The sequence below is a fragment of the Schistocerca gregaria genome, chromosome 2 (genome assembly GCF_023897955.1).
Source record: "Schistocerca gregaria isolate iqSchGreg1 chromosome 2, iqSchGreg1.2, whole genome shotgun sequence".
NCBI classification, from domain to species: Eukaryota; Metazoa; Arthropoda; class Insecta; order Orthoptera; family Acrididae; genus Schistocerca; species Schistocerca gregaria.
In genome coordinates, this window is record NC_064921.1 from 302,147,154 (window position 1) to 302,164,669 (window position 17,516).

The 17,516-nt window shown below is 38.2% G+C and overlaps 1 protein-coding gene across 12 annotated transcripts in view; it reads right to left on the minus strand.

The window, feature by feature from the left end:
- Positions 1–17,516, minus strand: part of LOC126336925 (transmembrane protein KIAA1109 homolog) — a 468,521-nt gene that overhangs the window by 173,897 nt on the left and 277,108 nt on the right. For all 12 annotated transcript variants that reach the window (XM_050001082.1, XM_050001080.1, XM_050001090.1 and 9 more), the window contains 5 exons: positions 15,162–15,345; positions 5,821–6,206; positions 2,206–2,362; positions 1,568–1,750; positions 510–705 (listed from right to left, as the gene is read on the minus strand). In XM_050001082.1, coding sequence (XP_049857039.1) covers positions 510–705; positions 1,568–1,750; positions 2,206–2,362; positions 5,821–6,206; positions 15,162–15,345 — 1,106 coding nt within the window. The remainder of the gene's footprint in view (positions 1–509; positions 706–1,567; positions 1,751–2,205; positions 2,363–5,820; positions 6,207–15,161; positions 15,346–17,516) is intronic.

Here is a 17,516-nt window from a genome sequence, read left to right on the forward strand (position 1 = left end):
CCAATAGCGTAAGTCTAGAAATCTGCACCCAAGACAGTCACAGAGTCGACGAAGCCTCTGGTTGAGATCCCTTCACTCGGCTCCTTTTTTCTCATTGTTCAACAATATTATAAATTATCTTAAGAAAATTAGTTCATTTCTGTGTTTGAAATTTAACGTATTGTTTACAGTGGTCAAATTATGCTACAAGGAGGCTGAAGTTTCTTGACAGTGTATGCTGTATCTATGTCATGAAGTGAGATAAATGCATCGTGAAATAAGTTTCATTAAAATGCTTGCACAATACATAGCACATCCTTTTACAAGCTCCAGTCAGTATCACAGAACCTTGTACTGTAAGGCATAGAATTGGAGAAACATTAATTTAATCTTTGTTCCATTTACTAACAAATTTCAATAACTGGCACATAACCACAAGAAAACATGATCCCACATACATGTAAAAATCAAAAGTTGTACAAATAAAAGGCAAAAAGAATGGATTAAATCAAAACAACTGAACAAATTACCTGTGAGTAATTGTCTTGGTTTCAGGCATTGTGGCATACAGATCCAGTAGATAATAAACTGTTTTCCAACACTGAGGAGTGGCATTTATGCAGTCTTTACTTTTATCTGAAGCTATAGTGACATGTTCCAAGCCTGATCCAGAAGGACTAACAGCAAACATAGGAGTTGTCACTCCTTCATTCAAGTTTATATATCCTAATAAAGAACAAGAAGATGCTTACATTGCGTATTTTCAAAGCACAAGCCTTACATTATATACAGGGCAGTATTGTTTATAGTGCATTAGCAGTAGCTCAGGTCAGCAATAGCCATAGCATCCTTAACCACAACAATGAAAACAGCATTCTTCCACACTTGGAATTTCTCATCTCACTACACTGTGGCAAAGATAAGATTAAACAACAGTATATACTGTCTTACATTAAATCTCGTTTATAGCCTTAACATTCTTTTGCTACACTGAAATTATCATAAAATATCAGTTTACAACCTAATAAACACAAAATATTAATTTAATTCTCTGCTTCTCATGGCAGAATAAACCAAATTACCCAAATAAGTAGTTCCAAAATACAGTTCAATAACATTCAGTTCCTTATTGAATTAGCTTGAAATTGAGTGATTGGTCAGTACTTATCTTCAAGGGGTGAAATTCCAATACTGGTAACAAATACTGTGAAATAAATAAAATATTCTTAGCTTCTGACACTATTAGTTTGTTCCTCAGCAAGGAAAGAGAGAGAGCCATCAGCAGCATTGGAATTACATCTCATAAAGGTTAGTGCTTGCCAGCCACTCTCTCTCTACAATTTTACAGTTTTCTTAGGCGAAAGTTCCTTTTGATGCAATTTGCTTTAAATTGGACTAAATTGTGCTTGTGATTGTTTATCAAAACATGAATATAAATTACAAAAAGTCATAAGGTTTCTGTGAATTACACCATAATGGGAAAAGTGGAGTATTATAATATCCCCAGTTATACTGGATCTTGAAACAATTCTCTTAATTGAATTTTTAAACAAGAAGCTTTTAAAACATTTGGTAGACTGATTTGTACCTTTAACACTCTTACTGGTGGAGCGTAGTTTCTGGGCAAAGCTCTGAGGCCTGGATCGTAGTGACGCTGAAGGGGAGATCGTCTTGTGCTGACTCAATGAATGTGGAAATTCAGGAGGGATCATTGTCTGAGGTATTTTTATTTTTTCATCAATTAAGGCTGCAGGTTCATGGAGATCAGATGCTGTAAACAAAGACAATATACAAAGCTTCAAAAATTTGAAAGCTGCTAAGAAACATTAGTCAGTCAAAACTTATGAGGGCGATGGAAGAGAACTTAAGGTACTACATAACCCCACTGAAGGGAAAGGGAAAGAATTGGCAGCATCAACAGATTAACAACTGAGTCTGAATCCCTTTTTATCTAGGCTTGAGGATGATATTTCTTCCCTTCAGCACCTTATATCTACAGCTGAAAACTACACAGCTATCGTTTAAATCATTCATTTCAATATGACGAGTAGGAAAGACGTCCAAAACATGTTTTACAGCGAATTAAATGTTAACACCACTATAACAACACTGTTTTCACCTAAGTGCTTTAAATATACTTGCTTGTATACTAAGCAGTTATACTATTGCATTGTTTCTCTTAGTTTCTTAATGTGAAATGCACAAGTCATATTTTGTCCAACTTACTTGATGATGATCCATTATTTTTGTGAGTCATATTGACTGAAGGCTCATGTTTTAGATCAACAGGCTGCTGTTCCTCTTTTAGTTCCATTTGTGTTTCTTTCACATTCTGGTACATGTTACTGATTTGATGCAAGAGTCTCAGGAGAGGCATGTTTACCTGTGGATAAATACAGAAACTTATCTCCTGCATATATATATGCCTACAAAATTATGTAATTATTTCAGCATGCTATAAGCAGCGAATGGGGAGAAAAATGTTTATCTGAAAAATTGATAGATCAACATAACTATACTTCACAAGTTACTGCCCATTATTATCAACTCACAATACTTTTCTATTTGCAAACAGAGTGGAGGTACAGAATGATTGTGAGTATGCCTCCATATGTGCCCTAACCCTAATCTCTTCATCTCATTCTGCGATGTGTGAATGATATACATGATGAAGTTAGTATAATTGCTGCGCAGTCTAGTTCAAATACTGATTCTCTGAACTTTTATTACTGTTTCTCTAAAATTATCAAACAGGGTTTTGTGAAAACACAATCATCTTTTTTCAACAAGAAAAGTCTGATTACCTTTGCTGAGCATCTCAACTAAGTCACATTACTGTGATGTATACAGTTTCTTAACAGGTGCACTGTATTGTATCAGTGTGTTACCAATATTTCATCTTGTCGCTACTGATGTAAATTGTTTGCTTGTTTCATGATATTACTTTCAGTTTTAAGCAATGTGACAGGCTCCAAAAGATTATCACCACTTCTTATGATGTTGCTTTCACTTCTATTGAATATTCTCTGTTCACTTTAATATAATGGGTTCCCCCAGTCAGGGCTCACAAGGCTCAAAATAGTACAGCAAATACAGCAGTACATTCTTCTTCCTGTCACCTAAAATGTATGGGAGGCTGGCTGGTGTATCAGGTGGTCCCTGGTTGGTCTGATGTCAGAGTAAAACACTTTCTGTTATCCACATGCAATATGGCAGAGCCCTACCAGAGATGGATTAAAATGACCTCTTTTTCTTTCTCCCCCCCCCCCCCCCCCCCTCAGTAATTGATGAGAGGAATGCTATGGCTGAATCATTGCTACATTGACTACATCTTGGTGTTCTTCAAACACAAGCACTCTTCTTTCCAAGTAAACGTTGACAAATGATGCTGGCAGGGTGACCACCCTCCCTCCCAATGAAAGAAGAAAGAAAGATTAATACTAAATGTCTCTTTGATGACAATACATCAGAGACAATCTTATCAGTGATGAATGATCCTGTGCTTCCACAACAAAGAACTGCATATAGTATGACAGCACATGGTGCCATAGTATCTCTTGTGCACATACTCCTTCACTTATTTGCATGCAGGTTTATTTGTCCTAATTCCCACATATCCTATTACCCAGAAGAAAGACATGCTTCTGCTGCTTCTGTAGGGAGAGAAGGCAATCCACATTGTCTGAACTAGTTTGTTGTGCAAAACACACCACACACAGCCTGAAGAGCACTTATTGATTCAGAGCTACTTCATTTAAATCTACGATTACATCTATTCTTCACCAGTGCCCTCAAGAGTTTATACAATGTGTGTCAAATACAGTGTCTTCACTGGGTAAGTGAATCTTGAGAACACAGTCAGAGAGCACTACAGAGGAGATGACAGCATATCCTAGTTTATATTTTTCAGTGTAAATAACAAATTACTTGTAGAATGCGGACAAAATTCTATAAAACATGGACTTAAAAATGTAGCCTGAAGTACAATTCCTTCTGTACCCTGATAAACATAAAATAATTCTTGCATTCTTTATTAACCTGGGAGGTGATCAGCTTGATACTTGATTATGTGCAGTAAAACAGCCTACACAGGTACCCTTCAGCCTGTTTGGAGTAAATCCCAAATGACTTTCTTGGTCATATTTTATTAAGGAATCTTTGTTATATTGGAAGATGAGTGAGAGTATGGAATGCTGGGGACTTTAGTTTGATAGTAAGTTGTATACATGATGCAGTATGAGGAGCTGCTGCTGGATGACAAGCAAATTCTGTCTCTTGAAGGCTGTGATTGAAGCAAAGTATGCTACAACTTTCAGAGCGATGTTTCCAGTAGTAGTTTCAAAATATCACTGCTTAGTTCAGCAGTTACTGGCGATATGATTCTTTTACCTCTAATCCAACTTATAGATCCTCATATATTTGTAGTGCTGGTAGAAAGATTTATCTAGTTGGAAAACACTTAATATGATCTCTTGTTGCTCTCTTTGAGTGTTCTTTATGCCTCTGTTCAATACAAAAAGCTGTGAGATATTGTCAACAGGCAGTAGGTATTTGAACAACCATAGAACCATAAACTTGCTCCTAAATGATCAACAATGCTCAATCTCCCAGGATGGAATGCATGGCCCATGACTTTCATCTCATCATTTTGGAAAGGAAAGGAGGAAGATTAGGGTTTAACATCCTACAAGTGGTGAAGTTATTAGAGACAGTACAAACTCAGATTCTGGAATGATGGGGAGAGAAATTAGCTGCATCTTTTTTTGACCAAAAGATTTGCCTTAAGCAATTTATGGATACTTTGGGAACACTAAATAAGGATAGCTGGATGGGGATTTGAATCGCCATGCTCCAAGTCCAGTGTCTTACCACAGTGTAATCTTTCTTACTTGATGAGTATGGAACAGATGCATCTGCATCATGGTAGATCACAAACAACAATAAAAATTCAGTTTCTAAAAATACTGTATTTTTCACATGCATTACCTACTGTATGTTTTCCATCCCTCTCCTTGCTTCTTGCCCTAACACCACCTGCAATTCTCCTTTTTACCCTCCCAGAAAGAGAAAGAGCAATGGAGGGGGGAGGGGAGAGAGGGGGGGAGGGGGTTGTATGGTACACACTCACAAGAATTTATATTTGGTAGTGGATAAAAAGTATCCAGCCTACATCACTATTCTATGATCCTACTGTACCCTTGTTGTCAATTGTCCTCGTATAACATTTATTCTATATGTAATATATTTTATTATTGCATTATTTTTCTATGTTGTAAAGTTCTCTTAAAATGAAAATACAGGATAAGATATTACAACGGGGTGAAACAAAAATATTTAAGGATGAAAAACAAGGAATACATTGATTTTTCAGTTGATGACTGTGTTGATTTTTGCAGTCTCATAAAAAACTTGAATGTGAAATTTTATTGCAACCAAGGAATAATATTCATGACACTAAAAGATAAGAGAATCACATAACATAAAAGTTCTATGATACTTTCTGACATCACCTTATACTTCAATGTCTATGAATTTGAAACTACCTGTGAGGTACTTACATGAAGCAAAGTGGCTTAGAATCGGACAAACAGAAACCAGAAATATTTATTGATGTGCAAGAACAGGCAAGTGACGTACAACTTTAGATAGTAATACCAAGGAATTTGTAAACATCAAATATTCAAAAGAATATGAATTACCTAACCATTCACTGGAATAGTATTGTGGTGTGTGTGTGTGTGTGTGTGTGTGTGTGTGTGTGTGTGTGTGTGTGTGTGTGTGTGTGTAGGCTGGAGAGGAAGTACATAGGGAGATTAGGTTAAGCAATTTTTTTATACATACCTGCTGTGATATGTAGCGTATATTTAGGCTGATATTCAGGATATTACTGGTGTGTTTTTTTAGTTGGCCTCTGGAGATGTACAAAACATTCTGCTTTTGAATCATGTCATCAACCGTCATGTCGGCCATTTTCTTCAGGTCAAGTTCAACACCAATCTTCTCACACAGGAATGCTGGTGTCTCAGGTGGCAAATCGAGACAAAATTTTGAGTGCATCTGATTTTTCCCTTGTTTTGTTCCTTGTCCAGCACCTTTCCCCTTCTTCTTGTCAGCAAATTTCCCATATTCACTCACAACAATGTCAATTCTCATTGTTTCAACATTCCCAACCAATGATAAATTGGAGCCAAGTGTGTCGAAAGACGAACTGCCATTAGTTCCAGTCCCTAGAGTAACACAAATGCATAAACCAAAAGTACAATGGTAATAAAACATAATAATAATAATAATAATAATAATAATAATGGAGGCAGAACACACACATACAAGAAGGTTATAATGAGGCAAACTTTCAGAGCCAGTGGCTCCTCCTTCAGTCAGAAGGGTCGAAGGAGATGGAAGATGCGTGAATGAAAAGAACTGGAAATGTCTAGGAAAAGCAGTACATTTTGGAAAAGTCACCCATGACTGCAGGCCAGGGAAGAATCACCAAACAGGATGAGAAGGAAAGACTGATTCTTGGGGACTTCACTGGATGAGATTTGAGAACCTGAGAGCTTAAAGATGAAAGACAGGGTAATACGCAAGACAGACATTACTGCTGAAACATCAATACGAGTTAATAAGACTGAAAAGTTAAGTGCATCATATGTTACAGAGATGGGAGCGGGACAGCAAGAAACAGACAGGTAAGAAACTAGACAATGCAGAAAACTAAAATGGAGTGAAGAAAGGAGTAGTTAGTGTGAAGAAATGCTGAGACAGAAGAAATTAACAAGAATTAAAGCCAGGTGGGTGGAGAGAATCAAGGACATGTTGTAGCACTAGTTCCCACGTACAGGGTTCTGAGAAACTGGATTCTGGGGGAAGAGTAGATTTTTTTTATCTATCCAATTACATTATATTGTGAAAAATTGATAGTTCTCATTGTTGTTGTTGTTGTGGTCTTCAGTTCAGAGACTGGTTTGATGCAGCTCTCCAAGCTACTCTATCCTGTGCAAGCACCTTCATCTCTGAGTAACTACTGCAACCTACATCCTTCTGACACTGTTTGGAGTCTTCATGCCTTGGTCTCCCTCTATGATTTTTACCCTCCGCACTTCCCTCCAATACTGAATTGATAATCCCTTGATGCCTCAGAGTTTGTCCTACCAACTTATCCCTTCTTATAGTCATGTTGTGCCACAAATTCCTCTTCTCTTCAATTCTATTCAGTACCTCCTCATTAGTTACATGATCTACCCATCTAATCTTCAGCATTCTTCTGTCGCACTACATTTCAAAAGCTACTATTCTCATCATGTCTAAACTATCAATCATCCAAGTTTCACTTCCATACATGGCTACACTCCATACAAATGCTTTCAGAAAAGACTTCCTGACACTTAGATTCATACTTGATGTTAACACAATTTCTCCTCTTCAGAAATGCTTTTCTTGCCTTTGCCAGTCCACATTTTATATCCTCTCTACTTCGACCATCATCAGTAATTTTGCTTCCCAAATAGGAAACAAATCTATTGCTTTAAGTGCCTCATTTCCTAATCCAGTCCGCTGAGCAACACCTGGTTTAATTCGACTATGTTCCATTATCCTCATTTTGCTTTTTTTTATGTTCATCTTATATCCTTCTTTCAAGACACTATCCATGCCGTTCAACTGTTCTTCCAGGTCCTTTGCTGTCTCTGACAGAATTACAATGTTGTCTGCTAACTTCAAATCTTTTATTTCTTCTCCATGGATTTTAATTCCTAATCAACATTTTTCTTTTGTTCCCTCCCTCAGTCCTCCTTTAAAACTATATGAAAAGAATGGAAAAAGTGCTGAATACATGGACTTCCTCAAGCTGATATGTCTTTACAACAACAGGGGGATAAGTAACTCACAGTGGGAAATGAGATGTTTAATATTTTGTGCTTCTTAGTGCTGAAAAAGGGGATTTGACTGTTTCCTGGAATTTGTCTTAAATGATTAATTATATCATTTTATGTTACAATGCTTTTTTTTTCTTGAATTTCAGTATTCTTCTATAAAAATAGAAGTGAAATTCAAATAATTTGAAAGCACTCTAAAATTCTCACTTCGAGTCGTGATGCCCGTGACGTCACGCTGGATAGCTTGCTGCACCTAGGATGTCATAATGTTGATACACGGTGATCTCTTGTTTTGGAATTTGCGTTTCAGAAAATGGTTTACAAATGGTGTATAGTACCATACTGTACAGATGAGTCCATATAAACTCTATAAAAGTCGTTTTTGAGTGATCCAGAGAATGAGAAGATGTATAAAATAAAGTTGCACAGTACCGGCAAATTATGATGATGATTAGTGTTTTAGGGCACACAACACCGGCAAATTGCCAGCATGTCGATACACAAGTTCACTATGATAACCTCTGTTGTTAGAACAAAGGATAGCGTCTTTCAACAAAACTCAACTCCTAGTGAAAATTGTCATTACAATCAGATGCATCTTAGTTACTCGGTAGCTCAATTGTTAGAGTAGTAGACTGTTGAATTTTATGAGATGATATACATAGATCGCTGGTCTGAGTCTAATCTGAAAGAACATTTTAATTTGTTTGGAAAATGATTCAACAGCCCTCTCATATGAGAAACAAATAACAACTAAAAAAATTCCCCCTGACAATCGGAAACAGAATATTATTTTGTTTTCCTTGCTGTTTACATGCACTTACATTTGCAATTGCTATTCACACATACCACATTCAAGAAGATATTTTCTAGTTAATTTGCCTATATACTGTTTACTTTATTAGAAACAATGTTTTATTTTCGTACTGTGCAGCAAGGTTTCTTATTGATTAAACTTTTGCAGATTCATCATCATACTTAAAAGATGAAGTAAGTCTGCTTCAGATGTTAACATTAGTTTACACTCATAAACATAAATCTCATTGTCCTATACCTTATTGCACTGTGGGTGTTTGGTAATACCTTCACTACTAGCAATGCTTGAAAAAAAATGTTTGTTCGCAAAGTAAATGATTTACCCTCTGTTGTTGATTTCTCAAATTAAGACTGCTTTTGTATTTCGAGTCAAACTTTTAAAAATGTATGATCCTTCCCGGATTCAGATATGAGACCTCTTTATATGCTTTCAGATGCGCTATCCACTGTGCCATTGAATTCCTGATGGATATAGTATTCTGCAGAGTGCCTTCTACAGAGGAAAACACTTAAATTTTGCCACGAATAATTTTATTGCGCTTTGGGTCATAGCTCATGACTGATAGTCAACAGTCTGGTTATAATATACAGGCTTATTTGCAAAAGTCCTACAATTCCTTAGTTTTGAGTGAATTTAATGACGTTGTAGAGCAGGGAAAAGAATGTCCACCATTGTCCATACCACCGCTCTAAATGGGTGAAGCATAAATGCATCAGCTATCGCAAGACTTTCACTATCAGCGTGCACAAAATCACGTTCTATTCTTAAAAGTTGTAATTGCATTTTTTATCACTAAATAGCTAAAGGTTTGCAGAAAATGTACTCAAAACCTCATGACTTCAGCTAATGCTCCTATAAAACACATATAGCTTCATCTTACTCCTAGCATGTGATGTCAGCAGACCATCATTCAATAACATAGCATGTGACCAAATCTTGATATTTAATGCTTTTTAAGCTGTAGTTACATAATAGCAACATTTGTTGTGAGAATATTGACTTTAAATGCTATTTAGATGTCATAATCAGTCAGAATAACAACCATCTGAACTACATTTTTAACATAGGAAAGTAGCCTATTCTGCTAAGCTAATAATGAAATGTTATCCATATTTTTAATGTAATTGATTTAAGTTGTTTAACAATGTCATACATGAGTAATCCAGTGCAGCAAATGATAATATATATTGATAATTTGAAGTAATACACTCTCAAGACAAAAAACCATCACACACACACACCATGAAGGAATTATCTAAATGCAGTGGAAATTGGTAGATGTGATGTACATGTATAGACAAACAAATGATTACAATGACAGAAAAATTGATTGATTCATCGAACACACAGAGCTTCACAAACTGAGAAGGTCAAATGCAATGGTCCACTTCTGGCCCTTATGCAAGCAATTATTTGGCTTGGTGTTGTTGGATGTCATGGGGACATCATGCCAAATTGTGTCAAGTTCATGTGATAGATTGTCAAAATCCTGAGCTGGTTGAAGGGCTCTGCCCATAATGCTCCAAACATTTTCATTTGGAGAGAGATCTATTGACTTTGCTGGCCAAGGTAGGATTTGGCAAACAGGAAGACAAGCAGTAGAAACTGTTGTTGTGTGGGCATTATCTTGCCAAAATGTAAGCTGAGGATAGCTTGCCATGAAGGGCAACAAATCTGGTCATAGAATATCATTGATACACTGTTGTGCTGTAAGGGTGCTATGGATGACAACAAAGGGGTCATGCTATGAAAAGAAATGGCACCCCAGACCATCACTCCAGTCACATTGATATCCCACACTGTCCAGTGCATCTCCATACAAGTCTTCACTGCTCATTGGAGCTCATTTCAAAGTAGGACTCATCACTGAAGACGATTATACTCCAGTCAATGAGTTTTCAGGGCAAATTTTCCATTTAGTTCATTATTTAACATGCCGCGTAGTTTATATAAGCAAAATAGTTTTACATTGCAATTTTACTGAAATAATTTCTCTCATTTTAGTCTTAAACCAGACATTAACAACTGTCATCTTTGGAAACCAGTTGAGATACTTTCTAGATGCACTAATTTAAAATCTTTGATCCCACAAAGATTTCACAACCACATATATTTATCTTCGTACATGATATGGTGTAACAGCCTAAAATCAGTTTGTAAAATATTACTCCACTGTTTTTGAATCATAATGCAGTTTATCTTCTGTCTATCTGCAACTTGTCTTGATTTACGTTACCATTATTATTGTTATTATTTTTATTATTACTATTATATCAACAGTGAGCCACCTGCCATGAAACAAGATCCTTGCCGTTGGTGCGGAGGCTTGCGTGTCTAGGTGTTACAGATAGCTGTACCATAGGTGCAACCACAATGGAGGTTGTCCTCTGTCGAGAGGCCAGACAAACACGTGGTTCCTGAAGAGGGGCACCAGTCTTTTCAGTAGTTACTGGGGCAACAGTCTGGATGATTGGCTGATCTGGTCTTGTAGCATTAACCAAAATGACCTTGCTGTGCTGGTACTGCGAACGGCTGAAAGCAACGGAAACTACAGCTTTGATTTTTCCAGAGGGCATGCAGCTTTATCATATGGTCAAATGATGGTGGTGTCCTCTTAGGTAAAATATTCCAGAGGTAAACTAGTCCCCCATATGGATCTCCGGGGGAGGACTACTCTGGAGAACGTCATTATCAGGAGAAATAAATCTGGCATTCTACGAACCGAAGCATGGAATGTCAGAGCCCTTAACCAGGCAGGTAGGTTAGAAAATTTAAAAAGGCAAACAGATAGGTTAAAGCTAGATATAGTGGGAATCAGTGAAGTTCGGTGGCAGTAGGAACAAGATTTCTGGTCAGGTGAATACAGGGTTATGGCTACACTCCATACAAATACTTTCAGAAAAGACTTCCTGACACTTAGATACATACTTGATGTTAACACAATTTCTCCTCTTCAGAAACGGTTTCTTCGCCTTTGCCAGGCCACATTTTATATACTCTCTACTTCAACCATCATCAGTTATTTTGCTTCCCAAATAGGAAACAGATCTATTACTTTACGTGCCTCATTTCCTAATCTAATTCCCTCAGCATCACCTGATTTAATTCGACTATGTTCCATTATCCTCATTTTGCTTTTGTTGATGTTCATCTTATATCCTCATTTCAAGACACTGTCCATTGCGTTCAACTGCTCTTCCAAGTCCTCTGCTGTCTCTGACAGAATTACAATGTCATCGGCGAACCTCAAGGTTTTTATTTCTTCTCCATGAATTTTAACACCTACTCCAAACTTTTCTTTTGTTTCCTTCACTGTTTACTCAATATACAGATTGAATAACATCAGGGAGAGGCTACAACCCTGTCTCACTCCCTTCCCAACCACTGCTTCCCTTTCATGCCCCTCGACTCTTGTAACTGCCATCTGGTTTCTGTACAAATTGTAAATAGCCTTTCGCTCCCTGTATTTTACCCCTACCACCTTGAGAATTTGAAAGAGGGGTATTTCAGTCAACATTGTCAAAAGCTTTCTCTTAAGTCTACAAATGCTAGAAATGTAGGTTTGCCTTTCCTTAACATTTCTTCTAAGATAAGTCGTAAGGTCAGTATTGGCTCATGTGTTCCAATATATCTACGGAATCCAAATTGATCATCCCCGAGGTCGGCTTCTACCAGTTTTTCCATGAGTGGCTCTCCCAAGGCCGTCAGTCGTTCTAATGGAATGTAGTCTACTCCGAGGGCCTTGTTTTGACTCAGGTCTTTCAGTGCTCTGTCAAACTCTTCACGCAGTATCTTATCTCCCATTTCATCATCATCTACATCCTCTTCCATTTCCATAATATTGTCCTGAAATAAATCGCCCTTGTATGGACCCTCTATATACTCCTCCTACCTTTCTACTTACCTTTTTTTTGCTTAGGACTGGGTTTCCATCTGATCTCTTGATGTTCATACTCATGATTCTCTTTTCTCCAAAGGTCTCTTTAATTTTCCTGTACGCAGTATCTATCTTACCCCCAGTGAGCCCATCCTTAGATCTGTCCTCTAGCCATCCATGCTTAACCATTTTGCACTTCCTGTCAATCTCATTTTTGAGACGTTTGTATTCCTTTTTGCCTACTTCATTTACTGCATTTTTATATTTTCTCCTTTCATCAATTAAATTCAATATTTTTTTCTGTTGCCCAAGGATTTCTACTAGCCCTCGTCTTTTTGCCTAGTTGATCCATTGATGCCTTCACTACTTCATCTCTCAGAGCTATCCATTCTTCTTCTACTGTATTTCTTTCCCCCATTCCTGTCAGTTGTTCCCTAATGCTCTCCCTGACACTCTGTACAACCTCTAGTTTAGTCAGCTTATCCAGGTCTCATCTCCTTAAATTCCCACCTTCTTTCCGTTTCTTCAGTTTTAATCTACAGCTCATAACCAATAGATTGTGGTCAGTGTCCACATCTGCCCCTGGAAATGCCTTACAATTTAAAACCTGGTTCCTAAATCTCTGTCTTACCATTATATAATCTGTCTGAAACCTATCAGTATCCCTAGGATTGTTCCATGTTTACAACCTTCTTTTATGGTTCTTGAACCAAGTGTAAGTTATGATTAAGTTATGCTCTGTGCAAAATTCAACCAAACGGCTTCCTCTTCCATTTCTTACCCCCAATCCATATTCACCTACTATATTTCCTTCTCTCCCTTTTCCTCCTATCAAATTCCAGTCACCCATGACTATTAAATTTTAATCACCTTTCACTACCTGAATAATTTCTTTAATCTCATCATACATTTCATCAATTTCTTCATTGTCTGCAGAGCTAGTTGGCATATAAACTAGTACTACTGTAGTAGGTGTGGGCTTCGTATCTATCTTGGCCACAATAATGTGTTCACTATGCTGTTTGTAGTAGCTTACACACACTCCTATTTTTTTTATTCTTTATTATACCTACTCCTACATTACCCTTATTTGATTTTGTATTTATAACCCTGTATTCACCTGACCAACAGTCTTGTCCCTCCTGCCACAAAACGTCACCAATTCCACTATAACTATCCATTTCCCTTTTTAAATTTTCTAACCTACCTGCCCAATTAAGGGATCTGACATTCCACACTCCGATCCGTAGAACACCAGTTTCCTTTCTCCTGATAACAATGTCCTCTTGAGTAGTCCTCGCCAGGAGGTCCGAATGGGGGACTATTTTACCTCCGGAATATTTTAGCCAAGAGGACACCATCATCATTAAACCATACAGTAAAGCTGCATGCCCTCGGGAAAAACTACGGCTGTAGTTTCCCCTTGCTTTCAGCCGTTCGCAGTACCAGCACAGCAAGGCCGTTTTGGTTAATATTGCAAGGCCAGATCAGTCAATCATCCAGACTGTTGCCCCTTCAACTACTGAAAAGGCTGCTGCCCCTCTTCAGGAACCACATGTTTGTCTGGCCTCTCAACAGATACCCCTCCGTTGTGGTTGCACCTATGGTATGACTATCTGTATCGCTGAGGCACGCAAGCCTCCCCACCAATGGCAAGTCCATGGTTCATGGGGGGGGGGGATTTTATACTGCTTTGTACAACCTGGTACAGTGCGATTTTGTGACTGCCCAGAAGTGGGTCTTATCAAATCAAATTTAGTGGTTTCCTGCCCTCAAAATGTGTTCCGGTATGGATGATATATCTATTTCTCATCTTTCACAACCACAATTATGCTGCTCAATACACTGTTGGACTCCCTATTAACAGTACCCATATAACCTGCCCACAACCATACACATCCTGGCAGCCACAAGTAGGTACTGCAAGTGGCTTTACAGAGAAACAGTAGAGACTGCCTTAAAAAAACAATAATTTCAGTCAAAGAGAGGCAGGCTGTAGGCCAAATGGGATCTGGTTTGGAACTGAAGAGAGAGTGCCCAAGTCTTCAACTGAGGTACAGTGCAACAGTTTGTGATAAACAGTAACAGTCAAGTGCACTTTAATTTTTTAAAAAAAGTGACTTGAAGGCCTGGTGTGCATGTAGCTTGTAACAAAATTTCACTTCAGTCAGTTGTGAATCACTGAGTGCAGTAATCTGAAGCCACAAGCCCTCTGCAGAGGAGGATGAATCATTAAGTTTATAAATAAAATACATTCACACATAAATGGAAAGAAGGAAGATTAGACTGTTACGTGCTGTTGACAGCAAGATCATTAGATATGGAGACAAGCTCGGATTATGAATGGATGGTGGAAGAAACTGGCCATGTCCTCTGCAGAGGAACAATCCTGGCAATTATCTGGAGTGATTTAGGAAAATTATGGGAAACCTACATCTGGATGGCCAGATGGGGTTCTGAACCACTGTCCTCCCAAACATGAGTCCAGTTTGCTGACCACTACGACACCACACTCAGTTCTATTTGCATCAGTTAATAACATGACAAATTTTACACAATTAAAGCTTAAATTTTATTAAAAACATAGTCAATAATGTTTAACAAATTTACATACCACTGAGATTGCTTATCATCTGCTGGGGCATTACCCCCAGGCAGGCCAAGAGAGGTTCAAATATCAGGTGAGCATCCAAGAGACGCAGGGAGTCATGCATTGGATATAAACTATATCCTGCTCCACTCTGATATTCAGGATCCTCCAGTGTATCATCTGTGGTCATTGTATTGATACGAGATTCCTGAAGTGGAAAAATAAAATATTATTTTGCAAACTGATTCCTGTGAAAAGCTTGTTTTTAATTTACTTTCCATGTATAATCAGCAGAAAATACATAATACCAATTATTGAAATTTCTGGATGGAACAACACATAAACACCAACCCACCTACAGCAGACTGATGTGTAGCGTATACACACACGTAACACAAATTATTACTGCTATCTATTATGTGTGTCTATGCGCCACACATCAATCTGCTATAGAAAATATTTAATGATACACTGAAGAGCCAATGAAACTGGTACACCCGTCTAATATCATGTAGGGCACCCACGAGCATGCAGAAGTGCTGCAACACAACGTGGCATGGACACAAATAATGCCTGAAGTAGCGCTGGAGAGAATTGACAACATGAATCCTGCACAGCTGTCCATAAATCTGTAGCAATACGAGAAGGTATTGTATGTAGACTTATCAGGGGTCCCAGATCACTCCAACTGCACACACCCCACACCATTACAGAGCCTCCACCAGCTTGAACAGTTCCCTGCTGCCATGCAGGGTCCATGGATTGATGTGGTCGTCTCCATGCCCGCACACAACCACCCGCTTGATACAATTTGAAACGAGACTCATCTCACCATGCAACACGTTTCCAGTCAGCAACAGTACAATTCCGATGTTGACGAGCCCATGTGTGGCGTAAAGCTGTGTGTCGTACAGTCATTAAGGTACATGAGTGGGCTTTTGGCTGCAAAAGCCCACATCGATGATGTTTGGTTGAATGGTTCGCATGTTAACATTTGTTGATGGCCCAGCAGTGAAATCTGCAGCAATCTGCAGAAGGGTTGCAGTTCTGTCACAGTGAATGATTCTTTTCAGTCGTCATTCGTCCCATTCATGCAGGATCTTTTTCGGCCCACAGAGAGGTCGGAGATTTGATGTTTTACGCATTCATAATATTCACGGTACACTTGTGAAATAGTCATATGGAAAATCCCCACTTCATCGCTCCCTTGGAGATGCTGTGTCCTATCACTCGTGCACAGACTATAACACCACATTCAAACTCACTTAAATCTTGAAAGCCTGCCATTGTAGCAGCAGTAACCAATCTAAAACCTGCACCAGATACTTGTTGTCTTATTAGGTGTTGATGACTGCAACACTGTATTCTGCCTGTTTACACGTTACAACTTTCTAAGTGAAAGACTGTTCAATACCTCTTCCACTGAGATTTCCTATAAAATATGTTTACAAATATCTGTAGCTGGAGTCACGAACAATGGCAGTCGAGTTTAGGCTTGTTCTACGCACCTGACTTCATCTATTTTCCAGCAACCAATGAGCATTCAGTAGTGTTCTATGCACTTTGCAGTGAACATTATAGTCAGTGGGAGAATTAAACGTGATCATAAAGAGTTACGTAGTGATTTTTTATTCAATTTGTTGTGATGAGGGTATTAAGCGATAAAATCTACATAAGCAATCAAGAGACATAATTTGCACGACAGACATTTTTACCAAGTGCAAAGCACTTGTACATGCATACCGCAACAGTCACTTGGAACCTGCAACATTGCTATCACCATCCATGCCTTGTCATGCTCGAACCACCATTGCTTGTGAATCATACTGTAATTGCAGATGTTAGTTGTTTCACCCAAACCCATTTGCTTCTGTCATTTTGCCAAAGGTTTTTGTTTCTGTTTTTAACCTTAATTTCCTATAAAAACACTTTTTCCACTTAGAAATCTTCAGATCTAAATCTTCTTTCAACATTCCCAATTCTCTAAACCAAAAGGTAATAACAAAGTAAGAAGTCTTATTTTAAAGAAAGCTACTTCACAGCTGAAACTTCCTCATAGGTTAAAACTGTGTGCCACATCAGTGCTCTAACCTCAGACTTCTGCCTTCTGCAGGTAAGTGCTCTACCGACTGAGTTCTCTGGAAGGACTCATGACTCGTCCTCAAAGCTTTACTTCTGCCTGTACCTGATATTCTACCTTCCAAATTTTACAGAAATTTTCCTGCTTACCTTGCAAGCTATAATCACTGGAAAAGACCTTATTATGAAGAAATGGTCCTCATTCTTTGTGGGCAATGCTCGTACTCTGAAATGCAAAATTCCAGGCTCAAGCCCCAGTCCAGCAAAACAGGTTTTTACATCAGGAAGTTTCAAAACATT